This window comes from Lichenostomus cassidix, chromosome 3 (genome assembly GCF_008360975.1).
Source record: "Lichenostomus cassidix isolate B80296 chromosome 3, HeHo_3.0, whole genome shotgun sequence".
In the NCBI taxonomy this organism is placed as follows: Eukaryota; Metazoa; Chordata; class Aves; order Passeriformes; family Meliphagidae; genus Lichenostomus; species Lichenostomus cassidix.
Genome location: NC_139483.1, coordinates 105,457,212 through 105,480,123, shown reverse-complemented (window position 1 = coordinate 105,480,123; position 22,912 = coordinate 105,457,212). Strand labels below are relative to the sequence as shown.

The 22,912-nt window shown below is 42.9% G+C and overlaps 1 protein-coding gene across 5 annotated transcripts in view; it reads right to left on the bottom strand.

Moving 5' to 3' along the window:
• Positions 1-8,235: 8,235 nt before the first annotated feature.
• The window catches only part of KLHL29 (kelch like family member 29), a 389,016-nt gene continuing 374,339 nt past the window's right edge, over positions 8,236-22,912 (bottom strand). For all 5 annotated transcript variants that reach the window (XM_085056969.1, XM_085056972.1, XM_085056970.1 and 2 more), the window contains 2 exons: positions 22,192-22,336; positions 8,236-10,564 (listed from right to left, as the gene is read on the bottom strand). In XM_085056969.1, coding sequence (XP_084913095.1) covers positions 10,381-10,564; positions 22,192-22,336 — 329 coding nt within the window. In that variant the 3' untranslated portion in view covers positions 8,236-10,380. The remainder of the gene's footprint in view (positions 10,565-22,191; positions 22,337-22,912) is intronic.

Below are 22,912 nucleotides of genomic sequence, written 5' to 3'. Positions count from 1 at the left end.
GCTTTAGCTCCTTCAGAAATGTATTTAAAAGAAATGCTGCCTCCTGGCTGATAAGAATCTTTTCCTTACCAGACCTCCTTGATTTTGCAGTTTAGATGTTACACTTTGGGATCTTGCTGTTCAGTTATTTTGAGCAGTTTGGTCCAATATCTGCTTTCAGTGTTTGTCTATTAGACAAATGGCTTCTAATTAGAGGGTTTTTTAAAGGAAAGACTCTTTTTGCTTTCTGTTCGTCAGATTTATCAAAGTTGTTCCTTCAACCTTGGGTTGTTGGTTTTTTGTTTGTTTGTTTTTGGTTTTTTTTAATAGATTAACTCATGAGGTGTAGGACATGGAACACCCCCTGGACATTTTCCTCTTTTCCTTTCTGTGTATCTTAAACTATAGGGCTCCTAGTTGGGGAAGGGGGTAGTAATAACTTAACTTCATGTCTGACTCCAATTCCACTTTTACATGCAGCTTTGAAAGCACAATTAGATAGGAAATTTAATACCTGTTATGTAATGATGAAGTTGATTGGTGAGAGCCTGGGTGCAGCATGGGCAGGTGGGTTTTGACCTGAATGGCCTTGCAGGTACCAGCACCACACTTGGGTTTGCAGTCTGAATAAAGGAACAAGAGTGTGAGGACTTGTGTCTCTGTCTTTCAGGAGTGAGGATGGCTGTGTTAACAGAGAATGGATTCAGGTCTGATTTCTGACAGTGGTTGTAAAAATAACGAGTCAAAACAGGCAAAATATTTGGGAACCAACAAAAGGATTCTTGTAAAGATACTTAGTGAACTTCAAGTGGTACTTCAAAAGCATGAATTAGTGAGAAATAGTTGGGTTGGGTGTTCCTAAAGCCTTAGTAGAAGCTTGTGCAACACTCATATTTGTCAAGTGTTCACTGCTTAATGCTACTTCCTTCTGCTGTTGGTTTCTGCCTTGAATGTTGTTTTGAAATGCAATTTCCCGTATTTTCTTAAATTTGCAGTGCTGCACATTCTCTGTTTCCTCCTTAAGCTCTTCAGATAATTTATTTAAATAAATTAAAAATGAGATCCTTCTGTATCTTGGGTAGGATTTGGACTTGTGATATATGGGGTTTTAAGCCAGCACTGCATGCGAATAAATTCTGCAAGCTAAATCAGTAAACTTATGAACTGATTAATGAAGCCAAACACTTCTTTTTTTTTTTTTTTTCCCTCCTCTTTTTATGCTTCACTTGTGGTCATGTAACTATTATGTAAAAATGAGGGATTATAAACTTTAACACTAATTAATTCAGCCTCATTCCATTTCTAGGTGAGTCATTTTTTCCACTGTGATTATTTGCATAGGGAGTATATTTTGGTTGAACCCACTGCCAGTAGATGGTTGTGACTACTATGAAATTCCATTTATTTTAGAATTACATTTGAGTTTTGCCATACTAAGCCTTACTTCTATATCAGGAAAAGTCCTTTTCCTTTAAAAATACGATAAGCTGCTAAGATTTAAAATGGATTCATCACTTTTAGTGGAATATTAGTGTGAACCTGGGCATTTGCATTGAGGTTGGCTGGTCTGGAATGCTGATGTGGAATAATGCTGCTTTCAGGAGTGAGGTGCAAGAGGTGACATGCTGGAAGGCTCCTCACATCCAGGGACACGAGTGGGGCAGAGGGGGAGGCTGTTCAGGCTCCACATTTGGGGTGTCAGTGATGCAGCCCCCAGGATGTGCTGGTGAACAGATGAAGTGGGGTTGGTTCTGCTGTGCTGGACTCCTCTGGTTTGCTGGGTTTGCTTCTGTCTTTCAGCAATCAGGATTTTGGTAGAGTACGTGTGAGAAATGTGCAGGTCCATTGGACTGGGTGTCTGCTGGGAGTGCTCACACCATTTTGCCCTCCTGGTTTTGTTGTGGGCATGAGAAAACCCCTTTGCATCAATGTAAGATCTGATTTGTGCCATAATCTAGAGATGCTTGACTGTGTCTGCATGGAACTAGGAGTTTGTAGAAGATGACCTGTGCACTTTGGGACTCTGGATTGGGAGGAAGGAAAGGCTTGAGGTCAAGTTTCAAAAGGATTCCCTTTGAAGTATTTATTCATCAAAGGGAATGAAACAGAATATAGAGGATTAATTTTTCCTAGAAAATATGTTAAATATTTTTAAAATGTTACATTAAATTTGGACTAAATTAGTTTTATAAGAAGGAATCTTTCTGTTGTAGAAGGAAAAGAAAATAATGTTTTAGTTAAGAACCTATTTGTGATCTCCAAAGCGCCAGCTACAGTTTTGTTGTAAAGATCTGGCATTCTCTTGACTTTGTTGCACCTTGTGGAATCCCCTTCTGTGTGGAGGCTGCCTGGAAGAACAGCAATACCTGATTTTGGTGATAGGGAAAGACAAATTGCTAAAAATGTTTCAGGTTTTTAATGAATATAACTTTGTAAGTTTTGAAGTGATGCCCACTGTATTCTCTGTGACATTACAAAAGGTTTAGTGAGATAAAGGAAGTGTAACATGGATAGTCACATGTTGTACGTGACTACTAACATCAGTTTAGTAAAAAATTACTGTTTTCTATAGACATTTGAATTACCATAAATACAAGCATGTAAGACTATATTTTCATGAAGCACTGGAGATGTAACTGGTTTAAAATTAGTCTCTCACTTTTATACTGGGGTTTGAGTGCTTCAGAGCCTTGTTTTAAAATCTAAAGTGTGTTCAGCAGGCAAAAAGCTTTTTTTAAAAACAGAAAGCATCCTTTTCACAAGATTCAGAGGACAGCCATGAAAGCATAACCTGAGAGTAAATTTTACATTGTTTTTAATGCATGAGAATAAATTTTGGAAATTGAAATGAGCTGACATCTAATGATGAGGTAAATGTTCAGTAGTTTGTTACAAAAATTTGGGTTTATTCACAGGGAATAGTGCCAGCAGAAAACACTGGTTTGTTGAATTGGATGCTGTGGCATGTATGATTTAATCTCCTGCATGCCCAGGGCCTGCTAACATCCAAATAGCTTAAAAGTGTTTTTGGGGAAGGCATTTAGTCTGCAGAGTACATCTGCCCAGCTCTCTGAACTTTTTGTGGAGCGGTTAAACTCGTGGGTAGAAACACGTGCCTCACTCCTAATTTGTTTTCTTCTGGCTTTAGCTTCCAGGCACTGCTTCTTGTCCTTTCTTTATGCTGTAGACTATTCATACCTGCTTTTCCCCCACATGAAGACACTAATGCACTGTTCTCAAGTAGCCTCTCCATCTTCTTTTTGCTGAAGAACAAGCTTTTTATGGCTCTCACTGCATTTTCTCCAGCCTTTAAGTCAATTTTGTGGCTCTATTCTGCAGTAGGTCAATTTTTCAACATCTTCTAAAACATTTGTTCACAGAGGAAATTGATGTGATATTCCAGCATAGGTCCCACCAGTGCCATTTATAGAGACAAAAATCACTGATTCCTATTCCCTGGCCCCCTTTTTGCACATCCAAAGATCAATTTAGGCCTTTTATACAATGGAATTGGGCTGGGAACCCTTGTTGCTTGACTCTTCTCAGAGTTGCAGCTTTTCATGATGCAGTTGTCCATCCTGAATGTCAGCCTTCCCCATTCCCACTTCTCTGAGGTCCTGCTTAGCTTTATACAAAGTTGTTTTATGGGTCCCAGCCAGCCAGAGGAGCCAGCAGCATATGAATGACTTTTTCAGGCCTCATTATCTTTCCCTCAGCTAATCTCCTTTTCCACAGGTCTGTGACTAGTGATTTATGTCAACATTTTCCTTCAAGAACTTCAGGAGAAGAGGATTCCCCCATTAGAAACACTGTGATAGTACTAAATTGAGAATTACTCAAGCAGATTAGATATTCCTCAATTAATCTGCCTTTTCTTAGCCCATTTAATATTTGCTGTCTGAATACTGTACAGTGAGGAAGTTGAAGTATTTTGTCACATGCTGTTGAAAATCTATTACCTTATCAATCAAATGTGTAATCCTGTCAGGGAATGAGATCAGCTTTGTGTGATACAACCAATTTTCTAGAAAATCATTGTATTTCTTCTTATCTCTTTGATTCATGATCACTTTAGTTAGATATCATCTTTCCATTTTTACCTGGGCTTGATGTCAGGTGAATGCCCTGTAATTACCCAGTCATTACACTTGCCCTTTGATAACTGTCACATTACTGGCGCTCCCTGAAATACCCACATGTTATTAAAAATGAATGTCAGCAGGGCAGAGACTTCTGGGCTTTCTGGAGATGGTTGAGTGTAAGGTTACCTCTGGAATTCAAAACCCCTTATCCAGTTGGGAAAGTCTGATACTCTCTCTGGATGTATTGATCTCCATAGGGAAAACCTCTTGCCAACAGAAAACAGAAATATGTGCCATTCCCAGGCTGCCACATTTCCACTCTCAGTTTTCCCCAGAAAGGCTGTGTGTGGATTTTTTATCATAGAATCATAGAATGTTAAGGATTGGAAGGGACCTTAAAGATCATCTAGTCCCAGCCCCCCTGCCATGGGCACAGACACCTCCCTCTAGACTGGATTGCTCAAGGCTTTATCCAGCCTGGCTTTGAACACTGCCAGAGCTGGGGCATCCACAGCATCCCTGGGCAACCTGTGCCAGTGTCTCACCACCCTCACAGTAAAGTATTTCTTCCCAATATCTAACCTAAATCTCCCTTCTTCCAGTTTGTGCCCATTTCCCCTTATCCTAATGCTGCTACTACTGCAGCTCCTGAGGAAGAGTCCCTCTCTGGATTCCCTGTAGGCCCTCTTCAGGAACTGGAATGTTGCTATGAGGTATCCTTGCAACCTCTTCCAGGCTGAACAGCCTCAACTTTCTCAGTCTGAAATGTTCCAGTGCATAGAAGGGCAACTTGCAGAAAAGCTGGGCCTAAATTGAAGCAGGTAAAGTTGAACTTGATGTGACAAGTAATGGAGCACTGCACATGGACATGAAAATATGTAACTTATTGAAAGATGGACTCTTTTATTGGAAACAGCTACCAAAATTCCAGTGGCCTTGGCAGCCTAGGCTTGCTTTGTAAGAGGTGATTATTGTTTCTGTGGTAGAGGGACAGTAGTTCTGGTAGAGCATAAGGGTCAGGATACTCTTAAGAGCATTTGGTGTGTCCCTTCCCTGTTCATTTCCTTGATCCTTATTTGGATGCTGTCCACCAGCACAAGGACTTTGCATTAGAAATTAGAGACTTCTAAAGTTCCCAAGATGTGCAGAGCAATTGGCTCATTTCTACCTGTAAGAGCTATTTTTATTAACATGTACTGTTTTTAATGAGGTGAGAAGCTGATGTTTCTGTAGAAGTGTCAGAGGTGACCTTAGGTAGGTGTCTGCTCTTTAGCCACAAAAATGTGGGGGAAAGTCACTGATGCTGGACAACAGTAAAGGTGTTTGTATCACCTGTGCTGTGAGGTATGGCTTTAGGCAACCTTCACCTTCAGCCCCTCTTATCACAGTCCCTAATTCTGTTTTAATTTCCTTACAAGCTACATGCTGAAGTTGCCTCTTGAGCTGTAAAAGCCCTGGGTTACCAGTGCTGTTCTCTGGACAGGTTGTGAAAGTGTTTGATACTGAGTGTATTTTGCCAGTATGAATCTTGCTGTGTAAGATCTGAGGTAGGTACAAACTTCAAAGGAAGAAAGAATGCTGCTCAAAACCAACAGTTTATGAAATTAAAAGCAGGAAGCCTTTCAAACTTTTATTGTACAGACCACCACTAATAAAAAATTCAGAGGCAGATATGGCTTGATGGCAGCACTGGAGCTTCCTTCTCCCAGGTAGTAACTGAGCCAAAACACTTAATTCTGCATGTAAAGCTGCTGCCAACTGAAGTAGAATTTGTTTAGATAAAGAAAATTGGAATTTATTACTCAGTAAGAAATCTGCTAGCTAAACAGGACTTACTAAAAGTAGTGTGTGCTATCAAAAGAAAGAACACTGGTGCCCAGCAAAGGGAGAGTTGTTTTTCATGGTAGTCTGCCACTCTGATTTTTGTTTCCAGCCTTCCAGAGCTCAGCTGAGGAGCCTGTGATGGAAGCTCTTGCTCTCATGAATTCTAACCTCAGCGAGTGTTTAATCATGCCTCAAACAGCTTGGCTTTTCGGAGGAAAAATGGTGTTTCTGTTCCGGTATTGCTGTCCAGCTTAATGTAATGAGTGATGGGAACACCATGCCCGGGATGCATCCATCTGCTTCTCTCCAGACCATTTTCTTTCTGGCTTTTTCTGCAGTCTAAAGTTATCAACCCAGAACACTTGCCGATGATGGGAACTTGCTGCTGCCTTCCTGTAAGTGCTGGCATCTCTACCTCAGCTGGAAGCATGCTTCAGCTCCTGTTTTTGAGCTGACTTAAAATGGGAAAGAAGGCATTAAGGGGTGAGCTTTAGGGTCTTATCCAATTTAATAGGCTTGTATTAGCATGACAAGTTAAAAATGTCCAAGTAGACACAGAGTCAGTGTCTCCTTACAGACCTGGCACAGGTTGCAGCCTGCCAAGTCCTCACTGCATACGCTGTTGGTAGTTTTATCCGATATTACATTACACTAAGTCACCTTTTTTCAGTGGGGACAGGGAGGCGATGTCGTTCTGAGGCAGTGCCCTTGTGTTGGAAACAGCAGAGAAAAGCTTTGGGACAGGTTCCCTTTTTTCCCTGAGAAATTCTTCACGAGAAGCTGGGAGGGTGGTTGAGTACCTGAAGCCACTTGTGCCTTTCCCATCTGTGCTGATTAAACCTATTTGTGCTGGTGGAGTCGGGTGGGAGCAGCTGCTCTTCTGGCTAATCCCTGCAGCTGCAGAACGAGGGTGCTTCGCTGGCCATCGGTTTGTCTGGACCCCTCCAAGGGCAAGCTGGAGTGTACCCAATGCTCTTAATTAGCTGCTCCACTTGCACTGTGCTAAGCTCAGCCTTAACACCTACCTGCAGTTAATTAAAAGATGGGGTTGCTGAGGTTTTATTAGTGCAGTGTGTTTGCTGCTAGATGAAACAACGGGAGAAAGGGGGATGACTAGTGTAAATTGTCAGGGGTAGGTGATTACCTGAACATGGAGAACAGCCCCATTTGGAGATGACTTTCCTTCCCAGGTGAGCCAGGGGAGAGTCACACGAGTGAACAAAAGAGTTTTTATCATTATTAGGCTGCTGAGCCAGCCTGTCCCCTAAATTTCTTAAAGCTTTTAAGAAGAAAAATCTCTGAGCAGATATGTGCGCATGATTCATCTGGCCAAAGTGCTCAGCCAGCTTCCCAGAGGGGAACTAAAATAATTTCCACATACAAGTAAAGTAAATAGTCTGTGTCTTGTTCATCCCGCCAAGTATTATTGACTAGTGCTGAGTAAGAGATCCTTGCAGAGCCTTGATGAAAGGTTTGCAACTCAGCCTACTTGGTCTGGATTACTGCAGCGTGGTTTTGTAATATTGAATTGCAAGGCTTTTAGTAATCTTCACAGGCTATTCAACCTGAGCCACTAAGCCTAAACTAAAATGTTTAAAAACTGCAGTTCACACTCTTAAATACTCTGTAAGAACCAGAGACAATTTCAATAAATGTTAGGCTCTTCCTGTTAATGTGCAGAACAGAAATTACCTCCTCAGATCCGGCTGAAATGTTCCACTGTGGTGGTATTTGAGACTAGTTATATTTGGCTCATCTTTGTTCCAGATCCAGTTTTACAACTACCAGATGACACCCTAATGAAACATCAAAGAAACCATGAACTGTTGCATGGAATTGCTCTCTGAACGATGTATCCAGTGAGGTACAGAGCTCCCACACTGGATACGAAGGGAATTTTGACCACAGGGCAAATGCAGCTTTCATCTTTTAGACATTGCAGAAGCAGTGCAACACAAATTGTTACTTTCATTTAAAGAAATAAAGTAAAAAAGCTGTTTATCAGTGTTTTTTTTTTTCTTTTTTTCTTTTCAAGATCATTTCCTAAACTATCTTGAGCCATTCTGTTCTTTACTTAATAGTATGCTTGGGAAAATGGATGAAGAAGAAACAGTCTTGTAAAATAAAATCTAAAATTACTTCTAAGAATCTTTTCTGAAATGAGAATGAAAGTACTTTGGAAGCTCCTGAGCATTTAAGTATCAACAATAAATTTTTGGATTTGCAAGAGAAAGTAGTTGGATGGAATGAGTATATTTTCATCCCTGTCTGGGTTGAAACATGAAGTCCCCATTCGTACAGAGTTTTTCTTGTTCAGTCATGACAAAATTAATCCAATCTGGATGCTGAATCTAGATCTATAAATATATTTATTATAATATAACAAGAACTTAACAGTAAACATAAACTATATACAATACCATTACAGATAACCCTGTTTTTAATATTATTCACAGAAATAGCCAGTTTTGTTCCAGTGTGAGAAATGAAGAAATAAGCTAAATTGGAAATGTTGAATGTGTTTCAGTCTTGTTGACAGGTAGCACCTCCTTTGGAGGTAGACACACACCAACACTAAAATTAGTCCTGCCCCAGGCAGTTAGAAACTTGTGCTCCAATCTTTAGGTTCACACTTGCACCCTGTTTGACATAAATACTTTAAATGACATACTAGTATATAATTTTGTTGTGCTTATTATTTTTCTTTTCTTTAAAGAATAAATAAAACAACTGCATAACAAAGGCTGGAACCTCACTGTCAAAATGAGAGGCTTGAGTCACCCTATAGCTTGACTCAGCTGACTCGAGCACTTTTTCTTTAAATACTGCAAGATACAAATTTCTTTTTTTTTAAATTTTATTTTATAAATGATTATTAATAAAATAAGATGATTAGCTAACCATCTGCATTGATTTCCCCAAAGCTGTAGGCAGACCTCCCTCCATATAAAAAGGCTATTGTATTTGGTATGAAATTCAACTAGATATTGAATGCAAGATCTCACCCACACCCTGTACAGGACCCTCCTTCTTGAATTACTGGTATGGCATTTGGGATTTGAGTCTGCAAAGGCAAGTATGGCAACTTTTTTCCCTCCACTTGGAAGGAAATCAGACAATCCTTAGCTTGGGGTTACTTCCTACTGGTGAATTTTAAGATTCTTTCCCCTGCCCCCTCTATGTTACCCGGTCCATCTCCCATTTGTTCCTTTGATGTATAAATTTATAAAGAATTTCCACATCACAATGCTCTCTGGATAGACAATATTTTAATATATATAAAAATATAACCCCTGTGCTGTGCATATACTTACAACTCTACATAGTAATAATTTGAAGTCTCTTACACTGGGCTTAAGTCTATGCATTTTTCTACCATGGGCTTTAAACTCATGTGTTTAAAATCTGTAAATAAGAAGTATAAGGCTTCCACACCTAGGGAAGGAACTTGAAAAATAAAGTAAAGTAAAAAAAACTTCTCAGACTTTACATAAAAGATAGTGGCGTGTATCCCAACATAAGGAATTTTGGTTGAGAGCCAAAACTGAGTGTGTAGCCACAGGAGGCATCTTCTGTGTTTGATGAGCACGTGGCAAACCCACACTATGCTGTGCGTTTTGCTGTGATTCCAGCCAGGAGTGAAGAGTGGGTTTATCAGGAGAATGCCTCTGGAATTGAACCTTTTCCATTTTGCATTGTGGGAATTGAGCCCTGCCAAGTGCATCAGCAGAAACCCACAGGAGAAGGTTTAGAAGCCCCCACCCCACAATGGGCACAGCCATGTGTGCCCACACGAGAATCACCGGGAGCAGAAACTCATCCAGCCCAACATACCTTTTTTTTTCATCATTTTACATGGAATTTATTACCAATGGCTATTCTTCTTCTTCCCAGTCCCCACCTCACCCCGCTTTTGGGCTCTTCTCTAGAGAACTGAAAGATTTGTTTGATCTGATGGAAGACTGACATCAACGTAAGCATCTGTCACACAAGATTTCTCTCGGTCATTGGTATTGAAAAGCATGTATTAAAAACAAATGTAGGAATCAAAGTGGTAAGGACACTTTGACCTTTCAAATAGATTGATGCCTAAAGTGTAATAGTAAAACTAATCTGCATGGTTATTTTAAGAATCAAGCTTGAGCTCTAAAGTAAAATGCAGATTATTTTTTCCTCTCTTCCCCAGCTTAAAAAATATGAGAAATTCTATTGCACCTGGGTTGACCAAAAGCCGATGTCCAGAACAAGTGCCACTATAACATCTAGTGACACCCTTGCATTATTAAGTTACAATATCTTACATAGCACGGAGCTCTCTGCTCCTTGTTCACCAAAAGGTGAGGATGATTTTTCTACATTCAATGTAGACACTATTCAAGACTTTAGAGCAATATGTTCACTGACTGGCTTTGCTGCTTTTGTTCCTTAAGTCATAGCATTCCTCCTGCCTGCTTTCAACAGGTACAAACAGTTCTCCATCCAACTCCTGGGAACATCAGCCGCTCTGAATGTACTTCTTGATTGCTACGCAGCCGTGTCGGAAAACGGGGCAGGGCATGTTTGGTAGAAGTGTCCACGTGTTTGTTTTAGGGTCGTAGGCTTCCATGTTTCCCAGGGCAGGTCCTTCACTGCTGACGATCCCACCAGTGGCATAGATTTTTCCATCCAGAACCACAGCACTGTGTTTTTTGAAAAAAAGTAAGTTTTAGTTAGTTGTCTTACTGAGCAATTTTCTTTTTAGGCTTAAAACAAACCCAATCTTCTGTAACAAGAGGTAAACAATGACTACACTTCTTATTTGTACAAAGCTGCGTGGGCATTTCTCTTCCCTCTCCCTTTCTCTCCCCAAAATTAATCCTTTTTGTGTTCCTGCCAGGTAGGTAGCTTGTCTCTAGTGTAAACAACAGAGTAAGTCCAAGTAAGAAGTTTCTCCAGCCCACACATGGGATCTGCAACAAAAGCAGCAGGTTGGTGTGTCCCTGTAATACTTTGCACATGCAAAACCAATCTAAGCAATCTGGGGTTCCCACTACCTCAGCTGGAATAAGCTCTTACCTCTTTAATTGGTTAATAAATCAGCAAAATAGGGGGATGGGGTAGGGTAGAAACATTCAAAATATGTTCTATTGCTTCAGCCCCTTCTGTGGTCATGCCCTGGCATGGTGGCCTGGAGGTCCTGCTGACTTTGTCCTTGTGCACCCCAGAGCTGTCCATGGGAAAGCAAATCTGGGGCACAAAGATCTGACAATCAGGGCTGTGCAGCTGAGGGAATGGCAGGGCAGCTGTTTGTGGGCATCTAAAGAAGACAAAAAACCTTACTGCTTTCTTAAAGTGAAAGTGTTTGACTTCAAATATCTCTTGTAAATCAAGAATAATGGGGATGGGCTAATCCAAGGTCCATAGGCTCCTGGTAAGAGGGAAGGAGCATAGGTGGGCAAGGTATTTGAAAGAAAAATTGCCCCTTGCTCTTATCTCTTCCTCTACTTTCCACTTTATGCCTCAGCCTCTCCATCAATTGGGCACAGGCAGGACACTGCACTGGGCTGGTGAAGATGGGGTTGTGTTCCCATGTGTGCATTTGGGAATGGCAGAGCATGGCAGAGGCATCTGGGTGGGGAAAGCCAATGCAGGGCCTGCCGTGCTCTCCATGCCACCTTCCCACTGCATGGGGAGAACCCAAAAGTGGGGGTGTCTCTGCTTTTCGTCTGCCACGAAGCCCAGATTGGCCTTCCAAGTTGATTCAAAAAGGTTAAGCTGGATGGGGTTGCTGGTGGCTTTTCTGGTGGCTGGGCCCATTCGGAGAGCAGCTGGTGAATGATTGTGTTGGGAAGGAAAATGGAGACTCAGAGAGTATGTACCCGCCAAAGGATGGCAGGGAGAAAAAGAGGGAAGATGACAAATTAATTGTAACCAAGAAGGTGGCCTTGATATAAAGAAGTGTAGTGATCCTCTAGGCTTGGTAAAAGTAAACTAATTTTGTCTGGCTAATTTTGAAGTAGTGGGAAGAAGAAGGATAAAAAGTGATAAAGGCAAAAGCCAGAGAGTGCTGGAAGACACAGGATGAACTGAGACTAAAATGGCACTGACAGCCACGTGCTTCTGAAGAACACAAGACTCTGATGTCCTTGTGGAGAAGCAGAGCCTGAGGTTAAAAATAAACTCACAATGACAACAGTGAGGACTCAAATAAGCCTAGTCCCTGGGTACCGCCAGGAAATAGGAAATAATGAGAATCTTGTCAAAATAACTGTTAATCTGAAAGGAGGAGGAAGGAGAGGGAGACTTGAAACACTTGATTAGAGCCTATCCACAAATCAGCAGGGCTGGATGATGCATAGCCCAGGGTCCTGAGGGAGTTTGCTAATGAACTTACTGAACCACGGGTAATTATTTTTCAAACGTCAGGGAGAAATGGGGAAGAATAAGGACTTGAGTAAAGCAAGTGTCATCCTGAAAGATGGCATTGAAAGAGAAGGAGCCCACCTCTGAAGGAGCCAGAGCTGGTGGCAGAGAGATGCCTGGCAGGAGCTCCTGCCAAGGCTCAGTCCCTATGCCCAGGAGGAGGCAGAGGTTGCAGGACCAGCCAACCCAGTAAATCAGACAAATGTGCAAATTAAATCACAGTTTTAGACTTAGGATATTTGCTGAAGGATGGGAAGCCAATCTCTGGACTGGAACGAGTTACTATTTCAGCAGACTGGAACTACAGCTTGCAAAATCTGGCCTGAAGAGGGGGAAGGATTGTCCCAGCCCAGGCTCCTGATGTGGTGGAGGGGCTGCTGAAATAAGCAGGATGAGAGTTTAGAGATGAGGTCCTGGGATAGTGGTTGCTGGTTTTGTTTCAGTTTTTTTCCTTCTTGATTGTGAAGCTGAAGAAGGTGAATGCTTGTTTGTTTGGGATATGGTTTGGGATGTGGAAGAGGGTCTAATGTCAGAGATGGACTGCGTTACAAAGCAGCTCTGCTGCCTTGGTTCTCTAATGAAATGCTGATTACTAATTAAAACAGTACTTCTACACAATGCTTGATGCAAAAAAAAAAAAAATCAAATGGGTTAATTTATCAATTTTGTTGGATCAAGGGGGAAAACCAAAATAAACTCCTAAAGATTTCCCAAGAAGATCTGTCTGCAGAAGTATCAGTAATGGGCAATTGAAACAAGTATTAGTGTGGAGCACAGTGCCTGGGGCAGTTTCCATCAGTGCTGATGATCAAGATCTGTTGCCCACGAATGGCCTTAGTTTTAATTTACTGGTGTGGACATGCTGGTGTAGATGGCAGCACCTCAGCACCTCACACCAACACAGAGAGGATCTCAGTCCTCAGTCACACTGACATGCAGGGCTGGTCTGCCACTCACTGCTCATTAACTGATGATATTCCCCTGCATGGAGCTTTTGATCTGGATGGGAATAATGGAATGACCAGAGGGAAGACTCTGCAGGTGACTATGGGAACAGGAGCCAAGCATCCACCAGCCCTTTGTTGCTGGCTCTGTGCTGCACAGCTGAAATCCAGCCTTAAGTGCTGGTATTCCCTCTGGCATTCCCTCTAAACAGGGACGTGGGTGCTTTGCAGATTCTTGTGTGGCATCTTAACCACCCATGTGCCTTCCAGTGAAGTCTCCTCTGTGACATGTTCAGTAGGAGCTACTCTGAGGGAGAGCTGCAGCTGCCACAGAGCAGCTGAGCAACCAAGCAAACCTTCCCAAAATTATCTGGGTCTGGGCTCCTCCCCAGCCCATGCTCTGGATTTGGGGTTACAGTGAGTGGGAAAGTGCTGCTTTTGTTCTGTGGAACCTGGGCTACAGCCCTGGAAAGAATTCCTGCCCAGCACCTGGGACAAGCAGCTCAATCCCTGTAGTTCCCATCATGGTGCTAACACAGTGGGGAAGAAATGGATGCTGAATTCCACCCTCTGGAAGACTGTATGAATTTTAAATGGTGATTAGAGCAACTTCTGCTCTCTCCGTATGCAACTCCCTGAGATAAGATTGGCATAATGCTTGGCTTGTGAGTCATGCCTGAGGTTAAGCAAATCAGTGAGCTGCTCCTGCTATGGAGAAATAGGCAGGTCTGAGCACACAGTGGGTACTTACATGTGCAGGGGACTTTGGAGACATTCGGGCATCTCTGGGGCTAAAGTGGCAGGTAGATGCTTAAGATAATTAGGAATTTAATCCTAAAGTGCTGCTACTCTGCAGTATTAGGACAATCACTGCTAATTTCTGGAACCTTAGGGAATAGAAAACTCAAGTGGGTTCTAAAACCTTGAGAAGAGTGGAAAGGAGTATGCTCATTGCTCTTTCTTCATTACTGTGACAATATTTCGTTTCTCCCCTCCCTTCCATCCCATCAGCTGTAAAAACATCGTTACCAAGGCTGACATACAAAGAAAGAAATAATTACAATAATTAGGATGTGAGTTTATTGCTTGGTGCCATTAATCCTGAGAGATGAAATGATTACAGGCTGTCAGAGCCTGGGAAAAGAAGGAAGGAAGCTCTGTGCCACAGAGCTTTGCTGCAGGGACAAAAACCCTCTGGTGGCTTCGGGGCAGTGACTTCCCTGGCTGTGGAGCCACCTCTCCAGCAGAATGCTCGGGGTGAAGGTAATGGGCATCCAAATCCAGATCACTTCAGCACTCCTTCCAAAAAAATGAGTTTCAGCAAATTATTACCATGCAGGCTAATGAGTGACCCAGCTTTCTACTCTGCAGGTAATTACTACTGTTCACTAGAGAGGCTGCTCCTGCCCTATGACTGATTCTCCTGAGGTGCCTGGGCATCCTTCATTTCCCAAACAATGCTCAGCGTCAGAAGGTCACACTGTGACTGTCCCCTGACACTGCCATGGGTCATCTTATCCATCTGCTGGCCTCTACAAAGCTCTGGACCACACTCCCAGGAAAATCCCATGCAAAAAAAAAAAGAAAGGCTGAGGGGTGCCAAGGGCTAGTGGGGACCTGGCTGTCTGTGACTGGTGTGCTTGTGTAATCTAAACACCCTTTGCATCTCCCCTGCCTATCCACCTTTCAGTCCTTGCTCAGCCTGAGCAAATGGCAGACAAGATCTCTTTCTGACAGCTGCCTGTTAAAGGACTTGATGGACAAACTGAATCACTGAACCAAAAAGTCATAGAACCCAGGCAGGAAGTGAAAGATCATCTGGTCCAACCTTTTGTTGGAAAGGGACACCAGATGAGATTATCTTGCGTCCTGAAATCACATTGAAAGCCTTTGGTCATGGAGACTCCACCACATCCCTGGCTGTTCCAGTGAATGACTGATCTTGCTGTAAAAAATTCTTACATCACGATGAAGCCTCTCCTCCTGCAGCTTATACCTGTTGCCGCTTGTATTCTCCCGGTGGCTTCTTGTGAAGAGAGAGTTTCTGTCCTCCTTGTAGCTGCTCTTTTAGTGCTGCAATACTCTGTGAGGGTCCCCTGAGCCTTTCTTCTCCAGGGAGAAAAGACCCAACTCCTTCAGTCTTCCCTCATCAGGCAGGCGCTCTAGCCCTTTGATCATCTTCACGACCCTCCTCTGGACCCTCTCCAGTCTGTCTGTGTCTGTTTTGAACTGTGGAAACCAGAAGTGCTGCCTGACAAGAGCTGAGTAGAGTGAGAAGATGAAAGTCTCCTGATGGGCAGTAAGCTTTGGAAGTGGAGGATGTCACTGTCTATTTTTCTGTACATTTGAGAGATGAATACTCTTGCTCCACCACTTCCCTCTCCCAATGACATGCTGGACATATCATCAAGCAGTGGGACTACAACAAATGTTAATTTTGTTTATTATTGCTTTAAAATTTCCTGCTCAATCCTAAGGATCACATCAACCTCATTAGGAAATGTTAAAAAATAATTTTAAAAAATTCTGTCTTGTAGCTCTCAGGGTTGCAAAAGATTTGAAATGGCTGAATTATAGTACGCTTTTGACTGCCTGAAACTTAGTATCTTCTGAGGCCTCAAACAATGCTCTTCTCCCTCTTCACTCCTGGCCATGCATGCACAAGCACACTCGTTTATTTGGAGCAGTTCCACAAATAAGCAGTTCCACAAATATTACTGAGTATTTGAAGTTAGGCAGACACAGGATCTGCTTAAAAGAAATTAAAAAAAAGAATCACTGCATTTATTAGTGGATGAATTTCCTTCCTGCCGTAAGATTTCAGGAGGGCTTTACTGGAGGTGGAACTGAATGATGCTGGTGGGATTCTTGGGGTTGTCCTGTGCAGGGCCAGGAGATGGACTTGATGATCCTTGTGCATCCCTTCCAACTCAGCACATTCTCTGATTCCAAGACACTCATCAGCTGGGCAGATGTGGTGTTAGGACAAGGGAAGCCTCCAGAATTCCAGCCCCCACGGGACACAGCTCTGGGCAGTGCCAGGCAGAGCTGCAAGTGCCCCTTCAGCTTTCTTTTAAACCAGGGACCATTTTGAGACACCTGCAGGGAGGGTTGCAGTGCCGGAGCAGAAGGCAGCGCTGGCATTGTGCCTATGGGTGGTGGCAGTCGGGAGCCAAAGCGCTGTCCCCAGTTTGGTGGCAGTGCTGACAGCCCCCAGCACTGAGAGGGCTGTGCTGGCAGCCAGGTTGTTATGTCGGTGAAGGCTTGAGCTCGGGTGGCTGTGTCTGCTGCCAGAAGTGTCATCCTCACAACGAGATGGATAAATGAGGGTCCAGATTAGTCATGGTCAATTAGGAGGATATCATGCCCCTTCTCGGAGCAGGATTATTAGTGTGGGTGTTTTGGCCAAGCTCCAGTTATATTCTGCCCTACTCTGTGAGCACTTTCCCTTGCTAATGATCCAAACCCATCATGTGGCATCGTTACTTGTTGCTGAAAACCAGCAGTGTTTTACTCCAAAGTCCACAGCACATCAGTAATGGCCTGAGTGCTCTGTCTGTATCAGTTATGCTTTAATGCCCACCACAGTCCTTCATGTCATCAGCTCCTACAGAAATTATTGTAGTCTGCTGCAGCAATTCTCACTGCTGTCCATGGAGCACAGGCCCACGCCTACAGCTCCCTTCCAGATATGCTGGAAGATTTTGGTTTTCCCTTCTGGACTACAAATGCCTCCAGCTGCAAATGCTGCCTGTTACACCAACCTTCACATCTGTAGGCTTGGGAAGCACGTGGCCATTGAGGAACTCTGTTCCATAATAGCTGCACTTGTGAATATCCATCCAAACAAGCTGTGCTCCGACCCCTTCCAGTGCCTGGAGTTACCATGAACTTTGCAAGGAGGAAAGGAGCCAGCCTGGGGAGGCTGTAGCTGGTGCTGCAGGTCAGTAATGCCTGGCAGGTCAGCACAGAATGCACCATGCTTTGCTGTTCAAGAACAAGGCCTTACTTAGAAAGAAGAGGTGGTGGGAGGCAAAATAATCCCCAAACTGACCCTGGTTTTGTGCTGTTCAGCCTAAGTTTTATTAAAGATTTCCATTCAGCAGAACCATCTAATAAATCTTACTGGTTAGCAGTCAGAGGAGGAGGAGGAAAATGCTTTTCTGGTGTCTGTTGGGAATTGCTGGTACTAAATTAGCTTCTCTGGAATTATTGCTGGCACCACCATGTTGCTGCTGTTGCCCCGTGGAGGCTCTCTGGAGCACAAGCCTGTTTGCACACTGCCTGCATCCTAAGCAAGCAGAATATGGAATTTTTAATCATGCACAGGAATGCATTTGGTATTCTTTTCACTTGTGGAAAAATAAACCCTTGAAGGGCACTGCAGGAAGGGAGAACTCCTGTCTGCAAAGGGAGGCCTTGCCATGCTGAAGGGGAGTGATATCTGCAAGTCATTTTGGAGGGAGGTGTCTGGCAGAGCAAGGTGTGATCCTCTCATCCTGGCTTTTCATTCCTGTTGGCTGCTGTTCACCATCTGAAGATTCTGCAAATGAGCAGAGGCTGCCAAACTGAGATGGGTGTGTGTGGTGAAAAGCTCTCACTTGCCTGATGTTTGGGAAATGTCAAATGTTTCCCTCACCTGTTGTGTGGAAGGTGTTCAACCTCTCAGTGAATTTTAAAATGCTCCAGGCCTGTTATAGCTCTTTTCTCATTTAGCACCATCTTTCAAAGGGTTAGTTCTACATCAGCATGAATTTCTTATTGACTTCCATCGCTGGGCTTAATCTGAAAATGATCCTCAATTTGCTCTTCTGTTGATTGTGAGCTGGAGACCCGAACCATTTATTTTTCATTTTTCATTAAAAGTAATTTAACTTGATATTAAAACCATTTGAACAGACCTTTAATTTTTCACAGGCAGGGAATGTCACACACATTTCTTTTCCCTCTGCTCGAGGCTATCATGCTCCCTCATCACTAACATGTAGAAACAAAGCAGATAAAAATAAAAGTGATGCGGTCAAGATTTTTCCCAGCAAATTCACTATCGAGTGATTCCTGGTGAGAGGAGATCAATAGCATGCAGTTAATTTTTAAGTTGTTTATGTTGCTGCTTTTAAACCATGTTTTTTGTGATCCATGCTAATGAGTGGAATGAGGAATTTATAGATGCACAGGCTAAGGTCAGAAGGGACCTCTGTGCTTAGTTAATCTGAGCTTGTGTATACGCAGGCCATGGACATTTCCCCAGGCAGCATCTCTCCTGGAAACATATCTAATCTCCTCTTAAAAACAGCGAGTGTTGGTGAGTTCACCCCCTCCCTTGCTGCTCCTCTGTTTAATTATCCTTGCTGTTGGGAAAGTGCTTCACTTCAAGGCCAAGATGTGTAGCTTGACTTTCCAGCCCTTGTAACCTGCGACGCCTTTGTCTGTGAGACTGAAATCTTCTCCATTTGCTCCCAGTGATCAAGTCACCTCTCAGCCTTTCTTTGATAAACTCCTTGAGCTTCAAGTCAAAGGTTTGGTTTGCAATCTGGGGTCATTTTGGCAGCTTCCCTTTGAACTTCTGCTGATATTTTCACATGTTGATGCAGGACCCAGGGCCTGCGCTCATCTCTCCAGTGCTGTATGCAGCACCACTCTCTCTGCCCAGCTTCAGCTTGTTTTCATTTTGGTGTTAGGGCTTGTTTTATATCTCCAATACTGCACTGACCTTTTATCCAGAGCACTGTGATGCCAGCTCATGTTGTGCTGCTCTGAGTGACCTCCTTTAAGTCCTCCTCTGAGAGCCTGGCTTTTTAAGGGAGCAGGGCTGATGAGTGTGCTTCCTCCATGTCTTACTTTGTATTTAGAATACCCCTGCTAGCTTGAGACAGCTGAACTGAGATATTCAAGTTGCTGCTAAAATGGCTCCTTCTGTAATATTTTGTACCCAACAAATGTTATGCCACCTGCAGCCTTTATCAGGAGAGGTTTTATATTAGCCGGATTGTTGGTAGATGTATTAAATAGCATTGAAGAATAAGAAATGCTTGCTACCAGTGGCCTTGCTCAATGATATCTTCTCATTAACAACTGCATTTTGAGATCTGTCAGTGAAGCAGATTTAATCTCTCTACTGTGCGCCTTGTTAATTCCATATAATGCCAGCCAAATACCTCGGAGAAATTGCAGTATATTACAGCATCACAGTTGTCTTTAGCAGCCAGGTGTGCTGTATTACAAACCAAAACAAAGAACCAGGCTTCCCAACACCTTCAGTGGACTTGGCAGTGTCAGGTTTATGGCTGGATTCAAGGACCTTGAAGGTCTTTTCAAACCTAAATGATTCTATGACAACAGGGTGGTTTAACAAACCTCATTTTCCAGAAAAGTGCATTGATTGATGTTCATTATTTTATTAGCATCTAGTTATTTGTTGATGAAATCCCAAATTAACCACTCTGGTATTTTGCAGAGGACCAACATGAGGCTAAGTGAGACCACTTAGCTTGATGCTGGTACTTTGCAGCATTAATTGCTGCACTGAAATTCTCCTTTTCACCTTTTTGAAATACGGAAACACTTTGGCAGTGCCCTGATCCATCCTCAACTTGAAACGTTATTAAAATCAACATTAGTGGTTCAATCAGCTTCTCAATGAAGTCTCTAAAGACACCTGTGTCTAAGACAGCTGGGCTGCTGAATCTGAGAACATAATTTCAGAACTCCCATCTTTCATTGCTGACAACAGTGACTGCTTTTGGTCCCTCACAGCAAAATATGGAACCAAACCTCCTTGTTGCCTTCCAAACACAGATGAGAAACACCCACCCAATTGGTCTGTATTTTACTTTTCTACCTCATCAGTCCCAGCAGCAGTAGTTTTATAACTGATTAAAATTACAAATTTGATCCCCAAAGATTTAAAGTGCTTTTCTTTTTATTCCTGTTAGCCCTCAGTACTGGTTCATTCAGCCTCCTGTAGCAGCAGCAGGTTTTTAACCTATTTGTTACTGCTGCCCCTCCCACCTTCCCTATTTCCATACCTACTGATTTATTTAGGTTTTGTCACAGGCTTTACATGTCCTTTAGGCTGAAATATTTTTCCTTGACTGTTTCCCAGCACATTCAAGAATCTTTGAAATGATGCCTTTTTTGAATCCAATTATATGTACTTTTTAATTTTGGTGATTATTCTGTTATTAATGTAGGTTTCTTGTCCACTATCACTTTAGGCATTAGAAAAAAAAAGTAATCCAAAAGTCTGAAGTTACTTTTTATAGACAGGTGGCAAATTCTACTTAAACAAAGACAGTTTATTATGGTGCCTAAACACCACGTGATATTTAGGTCACCAGTTCACTTTCCTTGGGGCATTGCAAGGTCTCCCACTGGATTCTATTCTGCAGGGTGCAGAGCAAAGCATCCCTTCATGTCAGAAATCCTGGGAAGTTTTCAGGTGAGGTGCTCAGCCAGCAGTTGAAATCAGCCGTGCAATTTCTCTTGCATATTTAACAGATTTTGTTATTTTTCACAAACCCAAGATGTTCAAAGAGCAGCTCATCCCTCTCTCTGATGGATGGGAAGATGCAGGAACGTATCAAATGTCCACATCCCTCATGTTTCATTTTACAGTTTAGGGCTCTAATCCTGAGTGGTACTGTACTTGTTATTTCTGGTTTTCAGGAGAAAATAGCATTATATGCTGCCTGAGCACTGCACTCCTCGTCCTGTTTGCCTCCTGCTAAAGTGGAGGGACTAGGAGGATGTGCCCTTGGAGCAGGGGAACAAGGCAGCGGCCACTGGGAGGGAGCTGGCTTGGAATGGATCTGGGGCTCCAACCCCTCTGCTTACAGCAATATCTGCTCCAGCAGCCAAGAGAGGGCGCCCCTTAAATTTATAAAAGGAAGGGAAAAAAAGGTGAAAATGAGAAAAACCAGCAAAAAGAGAAAGAGTGAGCATGCTTTCTTACAAGGCATTTTCTCATCGGCCTCAAAGTGAGCAGCTAAATCCGACAAGCTAAAACATGGAGGTGTTTTCCAACAGTAGGAGGGGGGCCAGGGACACCCCTGGAACAAGGTGCAGTTGGCTGAATACTTGGAAGATGTGGTTCTGCTGTGGGCCCTGCTGGTGCCCCATTGCTGCTCTTCCTCCTGCCCCAGCCAGTGTTTTGCTGGGACACTGCCTGGCACATCCCCTGCATGCTGGCTGGGCTCAGTGCCTCAGGGTGCTGCTGCACCAGACATGGATAACAAACCCTCACCTGGTGCCTATGGCAGTTTCTGGAGAACAGCTGTGGCTTTTCCAGGGAAACGAAGCGCTCAGCCCTTCCCCAGCATGGGAATCTGCTCTGTGAAGGGCTGGCTGTGTACAGCCTGAAACAAGCCCCTCTTTCAGTAGCAGCCATGTAAAACTATTTAAAAAGGCTTTATGTTCTGCCAGTACCTGCAATGGGTGCCAAGTTATATTTTTGTCAGACAATTTGTGAAATTTGTTCAACTCATGACCGCAATCAGGGAAGCGAGCCCTAAAAGCAATCAAAAGCACCTAATAAATAATAGTAATTAATATCGGTGTGTGGTGCTTACTCAGTATTCTTTGTTTTTCAAGGATCTTATAGCTGGTTAGCAAAAACATGTTCCACATTATGGTGGTCTCTCCTACAGAGGGCATTCATCATCCTCTAGTTACATGTGGCAAACTGAGGAAAGCAGCATTCCTGTAATCACTGGAGGAGCCCAACACACATCCCTCCCCATGATGCATCGTGCCTGAATGTGAGGAGACACATGAACCATAACAGACTGCTGGATGTACACTTTGGGAAATGCTGTGTGCCTGAACACGTACAGAAAAGAGATGAGGAAAACCCCAAAAGGTTCACACCTCCCTTCCCCTCTCCCCTTCACTTGTAGTAGCTTATTTATCCACAGAAAATGTTAAGGCACCGGTAATTCCATTTTAATGGTTTTTCTCACCTGCAGAACTGCCTGGAGTGGTTCATGTTGGGACCTGCTTTAATATTGCCTTTCTCTGGGTCATAGATGGTGGTTGCTCGTGCATAAGCTCCTCCAAGAATAAAGATGAACCCATTGAGAGTGACTGCAGGAGCATATTTGTTATCTGTCAATGGAAAGCAACACTGAGATCAGTTTTAAGCTCAGGTTTGGAGACTGTTTTTTTATTTATACATTCCCCTTATTTATAGGTAAGTCACGTTTCTCTAAACCTCCAAGGCTAGGGAAAGAAAAATGAGGAAACCTTTCCTGGTTTTGTTCTCCTCTCTCCAAGTTCTCAAAGGCACTTTTAAAGTTCATCACTTCTTCATCCCCCAGTATGTGCCTCCCTCTAAACTGGTAAAGAACAATTATCCCCTCTTGAAGCCTAATGGAGTCACCACAAAACTTCCACAGTTACACAAGAAATTAAGATGTCAAATTGTTTCAGAATTTTGATTTGCTGCAAATTTTAGCTCAGATGCTTCCTATGCTTCTGCAGCAGCTAAGTACAGCAGAAACCCACAGCACAGAGACCCCCTTAATAATATCCAATAGTTGATACTCTTTTATATTGTGTTTCTGCTTGGGAAGGTCACCCACACATTTCCAGAAAATTTTTTGAGACCTGATTTCTTTTTCACCTTTATCTGTCTCACAAATTCACCTGCATTTTTATTTTCAGATGTGTGTCTATCTCCAA